The 16171-nt window shown below is 43.0% G+C and overlaps 1 protein-coding gene across 1 annotated transcript in view; it reads right to left on the reverse strand.

Annotated features, from left to right (window-relative positions):
• The window catches only part of TRIO (trio Rho guanine nucleotide exchange factor), a 2342529-nt gene that overhangs the window by 995138 nt on the left and 1331220 nt on the right, over positions 1-16171 (reverse strand). Inside the window, 2 exon segments of the mRNA XM_073555735.1 lie at positions 1691-1802; positions 12658-12750. Coding sequence (XP_073411836.1) covers positions 1691-1802; positions 12658-12750 — 205 coding nt within the window.

Genomic DNA, 16171 nt, shown 5'->3' on the forward strand with positions numbered 1-16171 from the left:
CCTTCATTTCTAAGAACAAGAATAGACTGTCGAGTTTCACATAAAAGTTCTTTTTTTTCTGGCCATTTTGAGAGTTTAATGGAACCAACAAATGTAATGCTCCAGATTCTCAACTAGCTCAAAGGAAGGTCAGGTTTATAGATTCTCTAATCAGCCAAACTGTTTTCAGCTGTGCTAACATAATTGCACAAGGTTTTCAAGGGTATTCTAACCATCCATTAACCTTCTTACACAGTTAGCAAACACAAAGTGCCATAAGAACACTGGAGTGATGCTTGTTGGAAATGGGCCTCTATACACCTATGATAATATTGCATTACAAACTAGACGTTTGCAGCCAGAATAGTCATTTACCACATTAACAATGTACATAGTGTATTTCTGAATCATTTAATGTTAGTTTTATTGGAAAAAAACTGTGCTTTTCTTTCAAAAATAAGGAAATTTCTAAGTTACCCTATACTTTTGAACGGTAGTGTATACCGTGGTAAGATATAAGCAGATGGATCATGCCAATTACGGGTTTGATGTTTCACCATGTGTGCGCTGAACCGCAGAAGATATGGGCTGGCAGCTGGTTCTTAGTCCCTTCACAGCACATTACACGACATAGTCCCCACTTTCAAAGTGAACAGCAAGTATGCCAGAGAGAGGCACATGACCTTACACTAATCTTTATCGCCTTTGGGTCACTCCCCTCCTGCCCTCTGGGTTGAACCTAAAACGCTTACCCTTGCCTCTAGCAGCAAAAAAATGTAAAACCTAAAATGGGTTATAACTCCTTAATGGACAGTCCTAGGGAGGCGGTTTTGGTTCCATCGGATCAAGCCGGTTACCGGCTATGTGTTGAAACCAAACACAGTTTTGTCACCTTGCTTCTACTAGCCATTCTATGTATCGCCCCACCCGGTGTTGCTAGAATGGATCCATACCCCAAAAGGCGTTCAGCCTGTTCCAGAGATTTTGAAAATGTAACTGGTGTGTGGCTATGATGTATGATAAATCCATATTCTCCTTATGAAATTCTAGTTGTCTGATTAAAGCACTTAGACCACATGATATGCAGTACTGGGATATGCCTGGATTGGTACCTGGCAGCTCCCTGCAGCCCAGTCTGTCTTCATCATCAGGAGCTTCAGTGAACACTAGGTAGACGCTTAGATAAGCCCCTTCCTAAAAAGGCCCAACCCTGTGGTAAAGTGAGTCCACAAATTCACATGCACCACCGTTGGGTGTAACACTTTATTCTTTCCCTTCTTTCTCTCTATCCTGTCCCATTCTCTTCTTTTTCTTTTTTAGTTTTTTTGATGGTCTCTTTCACGCTTCAGACTCAATAATTCTTTCACTCATTCTCTATTCTGTCTCTCTCATCTCTTTAATATATTAAGATCTAGCTATCGCTATCAGAAAGCATACATGAGCATGAGGTGCCTGCAACAATGACAAGAAACTGTGTGGTACTGGGAAATGTACTTTTACCAGTTAAGAATAGGACCATGCTCTGCGAAATTGAAAGTACAGAGGGGTAGAAGGAGATGAAAAAAGGCACAAAAGTACAAAAACTTTTTGTTGGCTTAATATTGCACATTAATATTCACACAGATATTGTGCAAGAAATTTTGGCATTATGTAAATAACATTTTAACTGTGATGAAAATGTAGCATATTTATGTAGTTTTGATTAATTTACCTTCCAGCATGCTGAGATGCATGGCATCATTTGCTCTCTTTGGAACACTAAGCATGACCTCTAAACCATCCTTAATTTCTCCTTTTCCTTCTTCACAACAAGTCAGAAGTTCCTGAATTGGCATAAAAACCAAAAAGTCAACTTTATCATAAGACATACATATCCTATAATGTATATGGAGCAAGGGGAGGCAGTGTGACTTATGTAGATGCATTTTCTAATGTAAAGTGTAAAGTAAAGGGAGCTTGGCACTTTGAAAATGAGGCACAATTTACATGGAGCTTGCTATAGAGCAGAAGAAGTGAAAACTGATATACAGGTAGGTCCAGTAATATTTAGACAGTGGCACAGGTTTTGGCATTTTAGCCATTTACCAAAACATAATAAAGATACAGTTACACTATATAATCAACATTGGCTAACCCGTTAATGCTGAATGATGGGTATAGCAAATAAGGAGCACAAGTCAGTTTCTGCATTTTGACATACTATATCTGTCATGGATTTAAACTGTCACTGTAAACACACAGTGACAGCTGTGTGCCGGCCGCAGTCGCTGACACCTGAATGGCACAACAAGTGGTGTGGGGACCAATTACAGCAGTCCCCGTTCTCCAATCACTGCAATTAGTCAGTCAACATGACTAATTGGTGGGAGGAGCTGAAATAAGCTCTGCTTAGCTGACAGCCAAGCACCTGAGGCAACAGCCAGGGTGAGTGCCAGAACCACTACTGGCTGATTAACCCTCTAGATGAAATGATCAAAAGCCATCACGGAATTTAGATGGCTGTGAGAAAGTGTGTGCTCCATCTCTCACCCCATCGACACCACCATGATGCAAGTACAGGGAGCCGATGCTAGTCATGACACCCACAGGTCAAACAGTGACCCTTGATGTGCCAGGTATGGTGGCCTGTCAAATGTAGCTATAAGCAAGATCTAACGGGCATTCTGCCAGTGCAATCTGACATGTTTAATGCATTGCAATACATGTGTATTGCAATGCCTGTGACCAATGATGAGATAAAGTAAAAAAATAAGAAAAATTACGAAAAAAAATTGGCAAAATTATAAAAAAAAACAAAGAACAAACTATATTACACCAATAAATACAAATATGCATGTAAAAACAATAATAGTACATACAATGGCGAAAACTATTTAGTCAGCCACCAATTGTGCAAGTTCTCACACTTACAGTTGTGGCCAAAAGTATTGACACCCCTGCAATTTTGTCAGATAATACTCAGTTTCTTCCTGAAAATGATTGCAATCACAAATTCTTTGGTATTATTATCTTCATTTAATTTGTCTTAAATGGAAAAGCACAAAAGAGAATGAAGCAAAAAGCAAAACATTGATCATTTCACACAAAACTCCAAAAATGGGCCAGACAAAAGTATTGGCACCCTCAGCCTAATACTTGGTTGCACAACCTTTAGCCAAAATAACTGCGACCAACTGCTTCCGGTAACCATCAATGAGTTTCTTACAATGCTCTGATGGAATTTTAGACAATTCTTCTTTGGCAAACTGCTTCAGGTCCCTGATATTAGAAGGGTGCCTTCTCCAAACTGCCATTTTTATATCTCTCCACAGGTGTTCTATGGGATTCAGGTCTGGACTCATTGCTGGCCACCTTAGAAGTCTCCAGTGCAAAGCATTTCATAGTTAGTTAGAACTCTGGCTAGATTGGTATGTTTAATATGTCGTTTTATAAATTCTTTGATGGAGCCGTATTGGACAAAGTTTAAAGATGATAAACTTGGGTGATGCTGCAATTCGGGTAGAGGGGCGAGCAATCCCTCCTGTAGTAAATGATCAATAGAAATGTTAGAGTACTTTAGACGATCTCTAGTTTGCCCTGAGTGTGGCATTGAATGGGCTAGAATGTCCGAGAGTCAAAGTAAGGGGGAGAGAGGTGGGGCTAAGATGTCTATGGAGTCTTGCCATATTTTGAGTGTGGCTTTAGTATGTGAATTTAGTAGAGGAGTGTTAGGTCGATTATGGGACTGTATTGTACTGTCTACCGGACCCTATTGACCTCTGATACCTGCCCGAAGAGAGCATATATTTCTCATTGGGAACGAGACTTAGGTTATCACTTCACACCGGCCCAGACTCTTTATATTTATAAGCACTCCCATGGCCCGATCCAGTGTGTCCGAGCACAGGAGAACTCTTTCAAAATAATCACGAGATGGTTTCATACACCACTCCGGAGTTCTGGTTGGAGTGCAGATGCATCACCTACGTGCTGGAGATGCGGAATGGGTACTGGCAGCTATTTTCATATTTGGTGGCAATGCCCCATCATCCTTAAATTCTGGCAACAAGTTGAGCGCCTTATTAATAACGTGGTACAGAAAAAACTGAGTCTGAAACCAGAGACAGCTTTATTGAATTTCTTGATCTGGCCTGAACATAGAAAGGCATCGATTTTGGCCCAATATATTCTTGCTGCGGCCAAATTATTAATACCGGTCCACTGGAAAAATACTAACCTTTCCCACTTTACTGCAACTCCAGGATAAGGTTCACTTGCTTTATCATGTGGCAGAAACGGTGTCCCTGGTGAACCACGCTCAGGCTTCCTTCCAGGACATTTGGCAACCATGGGTTAACTATAGATCCTCATCCCTTACTAAATAAATTAAATCTTACTTTGTCGCATTCCATGACTGTAGGGGCCATGTTTTTTTCTTTGAATGCCTCTTTTTTTCTCATGTAAACTCTATGTTGATGCCTTTGCCCAAAAAGCTCTACTTTTGTCTCATCTGACCAGAGAACATTCTTACAAAATGTTTTAGGCTTTTTCAGGTAAGTTTTGGCAAACTCCAGCCTGGCTTTTTTATGTCTCGGGGTAAGAAGTGGGGTCTTCCTGGGTCTCCTACCTTACAGTCCCTTTTCATTCAGACGTCGATGGATAGTACGGGTGGACACTGTTGTACCCTCGGACTGCAGGGCAGCTTAAACTTGTTTGGATGTTAGTTGAGGTTCTTTATCCAACATCTGCACAATCTTGCGTTGAAATCTCTTGTCAATTTTTCTTTTCCGTCCACATCTAGGGAGGTTAGCCACAGTGCCATGGGCTTTAAACTTCTTGATGACACTGCGCACGGTAGACACAGGAACATTCAGGTCTTTGAAGATGGACTTGTAGCCTTGAGATTGCTCATGCTTCCACACAATTTGGTTTCTCAAGTCCTCAGACAGTTTTTTGGTCTTCTTTCCTTTCTCCATGCTCAAGGTGGTACACACAAGGACACAGGACAGAGGTTGAGTCAACTTTAATCCATGTCAACTGGCTGCAAGTGTGATTTAGTTATTGTCAACACCTGTTAGGTGCCACAGGTAAGTTACAGGTGCTGTTAATTACACAAATTAGAGAAGCATCACACGATTTTTCGAACAGTGCCAATACTTTTGTCCACCCTCTTTTTTATGTTTGGTGTGGAATTATATCCAATTTGGCTTTAGGACAATTCTTTTTGTGTTTTTTCATTTAAGACAAATTAAATGAATATAATAATAACAAAGAATTTGTGCTTGCAATAATGTTCAGGAAGAAGCTGAGTATTATCTGACAAAATTGCAGGGGTGTCAATACTTTTGGCCACAACTGTAAAAAGAGGAGAGAGACCTGTAATTGCCATCGTGGGTAGACCACAACAATGAGAGTCAAAATGAGTAAACAAATCCTGAAAATCACCTTGTCTGATTTGGCAAGATTTATTTTGCAAATTATTGTGGAAAATAAGTATTTGATTACCTAAAAACATGCACGATTTCTGGCTCTCACAGACGTGTAACTTCTTCTTTAAGAGGTTCCTCTGTCCTCCACTCATTACCTGTAGTAATGGTACCTGTTTGATCTTGTTATCAGTATAAAAGACACCTGTCCACAATCTCAAACAGTCACTCCAAACTCCACTATGCTGAAGACCAAAGAGCTGTCGAAGGACACCAGAAACAAAATTGTAGCCCTGCATCAGGCTGGGAAGACTAAATTTGCAATAGGCATACCAGGATAGGGATGGGGCCATGCATACTAGGACGAGATGGGGACCCTGCATACCAGTATAGGGATGAGGGTGAACATTACTGCCAGGGTAAGGATGAGGGGGCCATGCATACCAGGATGGGGATGAGGAAGCTTTGTGTACCAGGATAGGAATGAGGGGACCATATTTACCAGGATAAGGGAAAATTAAGTACAGAATTGACCACATTTTTTGCTTCAGTTTTTTTTTTCCAAATTTCCTCCTCTAAAACCTAGGTGCATCTTATGGTCCGGTGCGACTTATAGTCCAAAAAATACGGTAAGTATTTGGTCACTTAAAAACATGCAAGATTTCTGACTCTCACATACCTGTAACTTCTTCTTTAACCCCTTCATGACCGGAGCTTTTTTCGATTTTTCGTTTTTGTTTTTCCGCTCCACTCCTTCCCAGAGCCATAACTTTTTTATTTTTCCATCAATATGGCCATGTGAGGGCTTATTTTTTGCGGGAATAGTTGTACTTTTGAATGACATCATTGGTTTTAGCATGTCGTGTACTTGAAAACGGGAAAAAAATTCCAAGTGCGGTGAAATTGGAAAAAAATGCACAATTTTCCAAGACCCGTAGCGTCCTCATTTTTCGAGTGAAGGCTTATTTTTTGCGAGCCTAGGTGAAGTTTTTAATGATACATCTTTTGTGCAGATATGTTCTTTTGATCGCCCGTTATTGCATTTTAATGCAATGTCGCGGCGACCAAAAAAACAAAATTCTGGCGTTTTGAATTTTATTTCTCGCTACGACGTTTAGCGATCGGGTTAATGCTTTTTTTATTGATAGATCGGACGATTCTGAATGCGGTGATACCTAATATGTGTATGCGTGATTTTTTTTTAATAGTTTTATTTTGATTGTGGCAAAAGGGGGGGGTGATTTGAACAACCCGATAGGCTCTGCTACATATGGGCGATGAACAGATAGCCCATATGTAGCAGATTTGCTGCAGTACTTTGCAGTGCTCAAAGCGATCTGCCTGCAACAAAGATAGAGGTCTCTATGAGACAACACGTCGCTGACCCCCGATCACGTGACGGGGTCGGCGATGAGCTCACTTCCAGCCTGGCGGCCAGAAGCTCTAGTTAAATGCCCGCAGTCAGCGCTTGACAGCGGGATTTAACTAGTTAATAGGCACGGGCGGATGGCGATTCTGCCCGCGCCTATTGTGGCCACATGGCAGCTGTTCATAACAGCTGACATGTCGCAGTTTTGAGGTGGGCTCACTGCCGGAGCCCATCTCAAAGCAGGGGAGTCTGACTGCTGATGTACTATCCCGTCAGCAGTCAGAAAGGGGTTAAGAGACTCCTCTGTCCTCCACTCATTACCTGTAGTAATGGCACCTGTTTGAACTTGTTATCAGTATAAAAGACACCGTCCACAACCTCAGTCACACTCCAAACTTCACTATGGTGAAGACCAAAGAGCTGTCAAAGGACACCAGAAACAAAATTGTAGCCCTGCACCAGGCTGAAAAGACAGAATCTGCAATAGGCAAGCAGCTTGGTGTGATTAAATCAACTGTCAGGCAATAATAAGAAAATGGAAGACATACAAGACCACTGATAATCTCCCTGGATCTGGGGCTCCGCGCAAGATCTCATCTCGTGGAGTCAAAATGATCACAAGAACGGTGAGCAAAAATCCCAGAACCACAGTGGGGGGCCCAGTGAATCACCTGAATAGAGCTGTGACCACCGTAACAAAGGTTACCATCAGTAACACACTACCACCAGGGACTCAGATCCTGTAGTACCAGATGTGTACCCCTACTTTAGCCAGTACATGTCGAGGCCCATCTGAAGATTGCTAAAGAATTTGGATTATCCAGAAGAGTATTGAGAGAATGTCATATGGTCTGATGAAACCAAAGTAGAACTGTTTGGTAGAAACAAAACTCGTCGTGCTTGGAGGATACAGAATGCTGAGTTGCATTCAAAGTACACCATACTTACTTTGAAGCATGGAGGTGGCGACATCATGCTTTGGGGCTGTTTCTCTGTAAGTTGACCAGGACAACTGATCTGTGTACATGTATTGCGAGATTTTGAGTGCAAACCTCCTTCCATCAGCGAGGGCATTGAATATGAAACATGGATGGGTCTTTAAGCCTGTTAATGATCCCATGCACACCACGAGGGCAATGAAGGAGTGGCTTCATAAGAAGCATATGAAGGTTATGGAGTGACCTCCAGATCTCAACCCTATAGAAAACCTTTGAAGGGATTTGAAAGTCTGTGTTTCCCAGCGACAGGCCCAAAACATCACTGCTATAGAGGAGATCTGCATGGAGGAATGGGCCAACATGTAACCAACAGTGTGTGCCAACCTTGTGAAGACTTGCAGAAAACGTTTGACCTCTGTCATTGCCAACAAAGGATATATAACAAAATATTGAGATGAACTTTTGTTAATGACCAAATACTTATTTTCCACCATAATTTGTAAAATAAATCTTGTGTGGAGCCCCAGATCGAGGGAGATTATCAGAGATCTTGTACAGTATGTCTTCAATCTTCATATTATTGCTTATTAGAGCCAGAAATCTTGCATGTTTTTAAGTGACCAAATACTTATTTTCAACCATAATTTGCAAAATAAATCTTTCCAAATCAGACCAGGTAATTTTCTGGATTTGTTTTCTCATTTTGACTCTCATAGTTGTGGTCTACCTATGATGTCAATTACAGGCCTCTCTCAACTTTTTAAGTGGGAGAACTTGCACAATTGGTGGCTAACTAAATACTTTTTTCCCCACTGTATATTTCATATCACTACATCCAGAATGACCCAATCTATAAAACTGTCACACTATTATAACCCTTACAGTTAACACCATAAAAAACAATAAAGTGGCAAAACTTGGTTTTCTGAATGTCAAATATACTGTATTGTTTGGACTATAAGACTCCCCGGACGATAAGATGCACCCCAAGTTTTCAGAAGGAAAATAGGGGAAAAAAATAATGTGTCAAATGGGGGTCCATCTTATAGTTCAAATTCAGCTTACCGGGGGCGGGGGATCGGCACAGGTGGAGGAATGGTCACAGGGGTTGTTAGGTGGTCCAGGCTGGTCGGTGGCCTTCGGGAAATCCCATCCCAGGCAGGCTGGTGTGGCGGTGGTGCTCTGTGGTTCCGGGGGGGGTCCACCAGTGTTTTGTGACAGGTTCGGCTGGTCTATGCTGGATTTTGCGACAGGTGCAGTGGTGGTGCGGCGGAGCTCCACCGGCTTTTTGCGACAGGTGAGGCTGGTGGTGCTCTGAGGTGCAGCGGGGCTCCGCTGGCATTTTGTGAAAGCCCGGAGGCCCCCACAGATCCATTGCTTTGATGCAGTTGCCTCTGGCAATATGGCAGCTAGAAGCGGCACATACTCAAGATTCAGATCTCAGCAACGAGATCTCAACCTGAGAATGCGCTGCCCCAACAGCCATTTTCCTGGGGGCCACCGCACCACAGCAATGGATCTGCGAGGGCCTCCGGGCTTTCACAATGTGCCAGCAGAGCCCCCCCCCTCCCGCACCACAGAGCACCACCGCCGCACCACAGAGCACGACCAGCCGGGAAGAGAGATTGCATCGCCCTGGAGCGTTGGACAGAGACCGCCGCAACAGCATTTTGTAAGTATATTCCGACTATAAGATGCACCCCCATTTTCCCCAAAATGTTTTGGGGAAAAAGTGCGTCTTACAGTCCGAAAAATAGGGTATCATTATTTTCAAAATAGGACAAAATACGGAGTAATTTAGCTTAAAAGTTTAAATTTTATTATTGAACAAACTATAGCCAAAAAGATAAAAGTGTATATAAAAGGACAAACAGACAAGAAAATCACATTAACATAATTATCTCCATCAAGGTAACATATCCAAAATGAGTGAACAAGAATAAAGTCAATATAAGTATGTACAGCGATGGTCAGTTTCAGTCAGAAAGCTGTGTGCTTAATCAGACAATAAGGGCAAAATATTGGTTGACCATAAATGTTCTGCATGTCATGATCATGAATTCAATAAAAATGGTTATAGAGGCATCTTACCCTGTAAGGTGAGTAGGCACAATGCCCAAAACTGGGTGTTTCCAACCCCAACGCGTGTTTCGATTCACATGTATTTTTCCTTCGCTTTCTCAAGAAGAGGTGTGGAACAGTGATATCTAATATATAAAGCTCAAAGTGTGTATGTGTGTGTGTGTATGTTTGTTTGTAGGTCTGGGATAGGCATCCGCACCGTCGCAGCTACAGCCACAAAATTTGGCACAGTCACACGTCTGGACCCCGAGAGCGTCCTAAGCTATGTTGTGAGGCGAAATTTTAACCCCGCGCGTTCCAATTCACCAAACAATTTTGCCCCTATCTACATACTGGGGGAAAAAGTGTGTGCGCGTCAAGCCCCGCCCCTCATTGTGATGTCACAATGCCCCTATTTGCATACTGGGGATGCAGTGTGCGCGCGCCATGCCCCGCCCCTCATTATGATGTCACAATGGTTGCCATGGCGACGCTGATGTCATCAAAGGTTGCAAGCCCCGCCGCCGCTCATTATGATGTCATAATGGTTGACTATGAGATGGAGGATGTGTGATGAGTATATGGGCACCGGTCTATGGGATGGAGGATATGTATGATGGGTATATGGGAACGGCACTATGGGATGGAGGATATGTATATGGGCACGGGACTATGGGATGGAGGATATGTATGATGGGTATATGGGAACGGGACTATGGGATGGAGGATGTGTGATGGTATATGGGCACTGGACTATGGGATGGAGGATATGTTTGACGGGTATATGGGCACGGGACTATGGGATGGCGGATATGTATATGGGTACGGGACTATGGGATGGAAGATGTGTGATGGGTATATGGGCACTGGACTATGGAATAGAGGATATGTTTGACGGGCATATGGGCACGGGACTATGGGATGGTGGATATGTATATGGGCACGGGATTATGGGATGGAGGATGTGTGATGGGTATACGGGCACTGGACTATAGGATGGAGGATATGTATGACGGGTATATGGGCACGGGACTATGAGATGGCGGATATGTATGATGGGTATATGGGCACTCGACTATGGGATGGCGAATATGTATGATGGGTATATGGGCATGGGACTATGGGATGGAGAATATATGATGGGTATATGGGCATGGGACTATGGGATGGAGAATATGTATGATGGGTATATGGGCATGGGACTATGGGATGGAGGATGTGTGATGGGTATATGGGCACTCGACTTTGGGATGGAGGATATGTATGATGGGTATATGGGCACGGGCCTATGGGATCGTGGATATGTATGATGGGTATATGGGCACGGGACTATGGGATGGAGGATAATTATAATTTTCTATAACTAACCACAGTTAGTTACTATGCCCGGGCAGCGCCGGGCTCTTCAGCTAGTTATATATATATATATATATACATATATATATTATATATACACTGCTCAAAAAAATAAAGGGAACACTTAAACAACAGAATATAACTCCAAGTAAATCAAACTTCTGTGAAATCAAACTGTCCACTTAGGAAGCAACACTGATTGACAATCAATGTCACATGCTGTTGTGCAAATGGAATAGACAGATGGAAATTATTGCCAATTATCAAGACACCCTCAATAAAGGAGTGGTTCTGCAGGTGGGGACCACAGACCACATCTCAGTACCAATGCTTTCTGGCTGATGTTTTGGTCACTTTTGAATGTTGGTTGTGCTTTCACACTCGTGGTAGCATAAGACGGACTCTACAACCCACACAAGTGGCTCAGGTAGTGCAGCTCATCCAGGATGGCACATTAATGCGGGCTGTGGCAAGAAGGTTTGTTGTGTCTGTCAGCGTAGTGTCCAGAGGCTGGAGGCGCTACCAGGAGACAGGCCAGTACACCAGGAGACGTGGAGGAGGCCATAGGAGGGCAAAAACCCAGCAACAGGACGGTTACCTCAGCCTTTGTGCAAGGGGGAACAGGAGGCGCACTGCCAGAGCCCTGCAAAATGACCTCCAGCAGGCCAAAAATGTGCATGTGTCTGCCTAAACGGTTAGAAACTGACTCCATGAAGATGGTCTGAGTGCCTGTCGTCCACAGATGGGGGTGCTCACAGCCCAACACCATGCGGCCCTTCATAGAAATGCCACCCTACATCATTACTGACCCACTGCCAAACCGGTCATGCTGAAGGATGTTGCAGGCAGCAGATCGCTCTTCATGGCGTCTCCAGACTCTGTCACGTCTGTCACATGTGCTTAGTGTGAACCTGCTTTCATCTGTGAAGAGCACAGGGCGCCAGTGGCGAATTTGCCAATCCTGGTGTTCTGAGGCAAATGCCAAGCGTCCTGAACGGTGTCTTAATTTTTGCCAGAGCTGTATATACCCCTCTTGTGTCGGTTCTGGAATTGTCGGGGCTGTCACCATTGTTGCCCGGGGGAAAGCTGACCGGCCTTTGCATTATTCAACAGAGGGCGTGTTTTTGATAAAAGGAGCCGTACATAGGATGGGAAGAGGAGACTTGGCAGGAAGACAGCGCGCAGCAGGGGAATGTTGCTGCTCTGTCCTTGGAGCAACGTGACAGCGCAGGCCCGCACTACACACCCAGACATAAGTTCTCAGCACAATGTTGTGTAAAACGTTCTCACCAAAAGGTTCAACTAAATCCACAAAAAAAAGCAATCTCCACTCAGGTCTCCCATCTATTAGCGGAAATATAGGAGGCTTCCATGTTACTTTGGAAAAGTGAAATGGCTCCCCGCCCCCTCCTTAAAAGAAATTCAGCTAATTCAAATGACCCCTCCATTCTGATCACCAGTGTGCCTAAACCTCATTACGTAATAAATAAAATATTTGTAGAAATGCATATATTAATGTGAAAACAAATCTATTAAGAAACAAATTTACCTTTAAAAGAAGCTGATATTTTGTTATCCGTTGTACAGGTTTAATAAGGTAAGAAGAAATTGAGTTGGCCAATTCATGACGTTGCTGAATTTCCTGCATGGTATAGAAAAAAATAAATCAAATTATAGGAAAAAGCATTACTGAACAGCTGCAGTTTCAATATTAATTGAAACACATTCAAATTTTAAAGATCTGAGATTAAGCTAACAAACCACTGAACTGTGCAAATCGGTAAGAAGTTCCTGCACAGTGCAGTTTATGTACGGCATGCTGAAAAATCTGTTTGGACTGGCAAATAAAGTAAAAAAAAAAATTAATAAAGATATGAAAAAAAAAAACATTTTTTTTGTTGCCACAACATTGCAAAAAATGATGGAAGAAGCGATCAAATATTAATACCTATCCCAAAATGCTATCAACAAATATGTTGCCCCATCCTTAAAAATAAGCACTTATGCAGTGACATGAACTAAAAATTTTAAACATTATGCATCACAGAAAATAGTGAACAAATAAAAAAAAGTTTGCATTTATCTTCTACTTAGGTATTCTTACATTTTTTTCCACCAATAATCTAATAAAAAAAATAAATAACTGGATAAGTTTGGTATTGCCATAATTGAAATGAGGAGGAGAATCATATTGCCAGGTAATTTTTACCACACAATGTGTGCAGTAAAAACAATTCTCACAAAAAAGTCAGCATTGCGGCATTGCGTTGTTTTTTGCAATTTTGCCACACTTGGAATTTTTTCCACGTTTTACAGTACATCATGTAGTAAAATGAATAGTGTCATTCAAAAGAAGAATTGATTCCGCAAAAAAAAACCCCCTCTCAAACGCAAATGGATTTTATTGGCATTTTATGTGATAAGGCTAGTTTCACACTAGCGTTTCTGCTGTCTGCGCACGGCCACCGATAAGCCCCGCACCCTGCCGCGCCCCCTCCTGACATCACCGCCTATTATCGCACATGACCGCATGCGATCTGCGCACCCTATCTTTAATATGGGGTGCGCAGACCGTGCGCTGACCGTGCGCTAGTAGGATTTTTGAGTGCGCTGCGCACTTTTGTAGGTGCGCCGAAAGCAGCATGTTGCATTTTGGCGCGCTTGGCACACCTTCAAAAGTGCGCAGCGCACTCAAAAATCCTACTAGCGCATGGTCAGCGCACCCTATATTAAAGATAGGGTGCGCAGATCGCATGCAGCCATGTGCGATAATAGGCGGTGATGTCAGGAGGGGGCGCGGCAGGGGCGGGGCTTATCGGCGGCCATGCGCAGATGGCAGAAACGCTAGTGTGAAGCTAGATTAAAGTAGCAAATTATTTGTGAAATGTAAAAGAAATGATACATGGTTTTATACATTTAAAAAAAGGTAAATCTGAAAATTGTTAAGACACACATTTGTATTCAACCTACTGGACCCTGATATCCCTCAAAAAAATCCTGAAAGCAATTGTTTCCAGAAGTCACACTGGTAAATTGAGTCCACCTGTGTGTAATTTATACTCAGTATAACTACAGCTGTTCTGTGAAGACTTCAAAGGTTTGTTTGAGAACATTAGAGACAAACAGCATCATGAAAGCCAAGGAACACAACTGATAGGTCAGGGATAAAATTCACAAAGCTGTTTAGCACACACCCAGAGTCAGAATATTTCCAGGGTCTCGGCTGCCGGGGGGTAGCCAAGATCCCAGAGAACATGATTTGGGTCGGTTTTTACAGACCCTGGTGTTGAGATAGCTGTTATTAACCTTATAACGGTGACCGCAAAAAAGTCTGATGTGCCATTTAATTTCTCTCTCCTCTGATGTGATCACGCATCAAAGGATCAAAGGAGAGATAAATATGGTCCCGATCCCCCCCCTGGGATCTCCCATTGTCCCTGGGTCTCCTTGCTTCCCCCCACGGCTGCCAGCATCTTCTTCCGGTAATAAAATGGCGGGCGCATGCAACAACAGGAAGATTTTTCCTACTGGTTCATTTTGGTCACTGTGATAGACCCAATTACAGTGATCAAAATAAAAAAAGTAAATAAATCCCCCTTTATCACCTCCTTAGTTATGGAAAAATAATGAAATAAAGAAAATATATTTATTTCCATTTTCCCATTAGGGTTAGAGTTAGGCTAAAGTGAGTTGGCTAAAGTTAGGGTTAGGGCTGGGATTAGGGTTAGGGGTGTGTTGGGGTTAGGTTTGTGGTTAAGGTTATGGTTGGGATTAGGGTTAGGGGTGTGCTGGGGTTAAGTTTGTGGTTAGGGTTATGGTTGGGATTAGGGTTAAGGTAGTGGTTAGGGTTATGGTAAGGGTTGGGATTAAGGTTAGGGGTGTGTTGGGGTTAGGTTTGTGGTTTGGGTTATGGTTAGGGTTGGGATTAGGGTTAGAGGTGTGTTGGGGTTAGGGTTGTGGATAGGGTTATGGTTGAAATTAGGGTTAGGGGTGCGTTAGGGTTGGAATTAGAATTGGGGGTTTCCACTGTTTAGGTACATCAAGGGGTCTCCAAATGCGCCATGGCGCCACCATTGATTCCAGCCAATTTTGCATTCAAAAAGTCAAATGGTACTCCCTCCCTTCTGAGCTCTGCCGTGCGCCCAAACAGTGGTTTACCCCCACATATGTGGTATCAGCATACTCAAGATAAATTGCACAACAACTTTGGGGGTCTATTTCTCCTGTTACCCATGGGAAAATAAAAAATTGGGGGCTAAAAAAATCATTTTTGTGGAAAAATGATTTTTTGTTTTCAAGGCTCAGCATTATAAACTTCTGTGAAGCACTTGGGGGTTCTGTTATGATGAGTCACCGAAGGAGGAAAAAACAAAATACTAGCTAAGTCCAGAAAAACCAGAGAGGTTGGCAGCTATTGGATTGCAGACCCCTGAACCTATCCACAACTAGCAGTAGCCGTGGGGGGTTCCTACGGTGCCCTAGACCCCTCAATCACAGCCGGAGAACTACATAGCCTAAAGACAGAAAGGGGGAAAAACTAAACTGCCCCAGAGCAGACCTCAAAGCAATAGGCAGCCCCCAACATATAATGATGGTGAAGCAAGATGAAAACACTAACACAGATAGAAAGATAGGTTGAGCAAATGATGGGGCCCAAGCTAACTAAATAGGACAGGATAGGAAAGCTGCTGTCTGCCATCCGCAAAAACCCTATCCAAAATGAGCCAACCGACTGATAGGAAAAACAGGCCCTGAAGTCGCTAGGCTTCAAAAGACTATATCAGCACTCAGGTATATTCTGAAGACAGAGCAAAAAATCAACAGATCAGAGACAAAAATGGAATTCAGCTCACCCCCGGCCGGGGATGGCAGAACTCCCAAAAAACAAGGCAAAACAAAAACAAAACTGAAGAGTACAAAGCAGAGCAGAAAAACTTAGCTTTGAGATGCAGGAATCAGACTGGTCTCCAAGAATCCAGCAGGATCACCAGCAAGGCAGAAGGGCGTTGGCTGCCTTATATCCAGTCCTCAATTCCAGCCACCCAGTCATCATCTAGCTGCCC

This window comes from Dendrobates tinctorius, unplaced genomic scaffold (genome assembly GCF_039654945.1).
Source record: "Dendrobates tinctorius isolate UK_male_01 unplaced genomic scaffold, ASM3965494v1 ptg000229l, whole genome shotgun sequence".
Classification (NCBI taxonomy): Eukaryota; Metazoa; Chordata; class Amphibia; order Anura; family Dendrobatidae; genus Dendrobates; species Dendrobates tinctorius.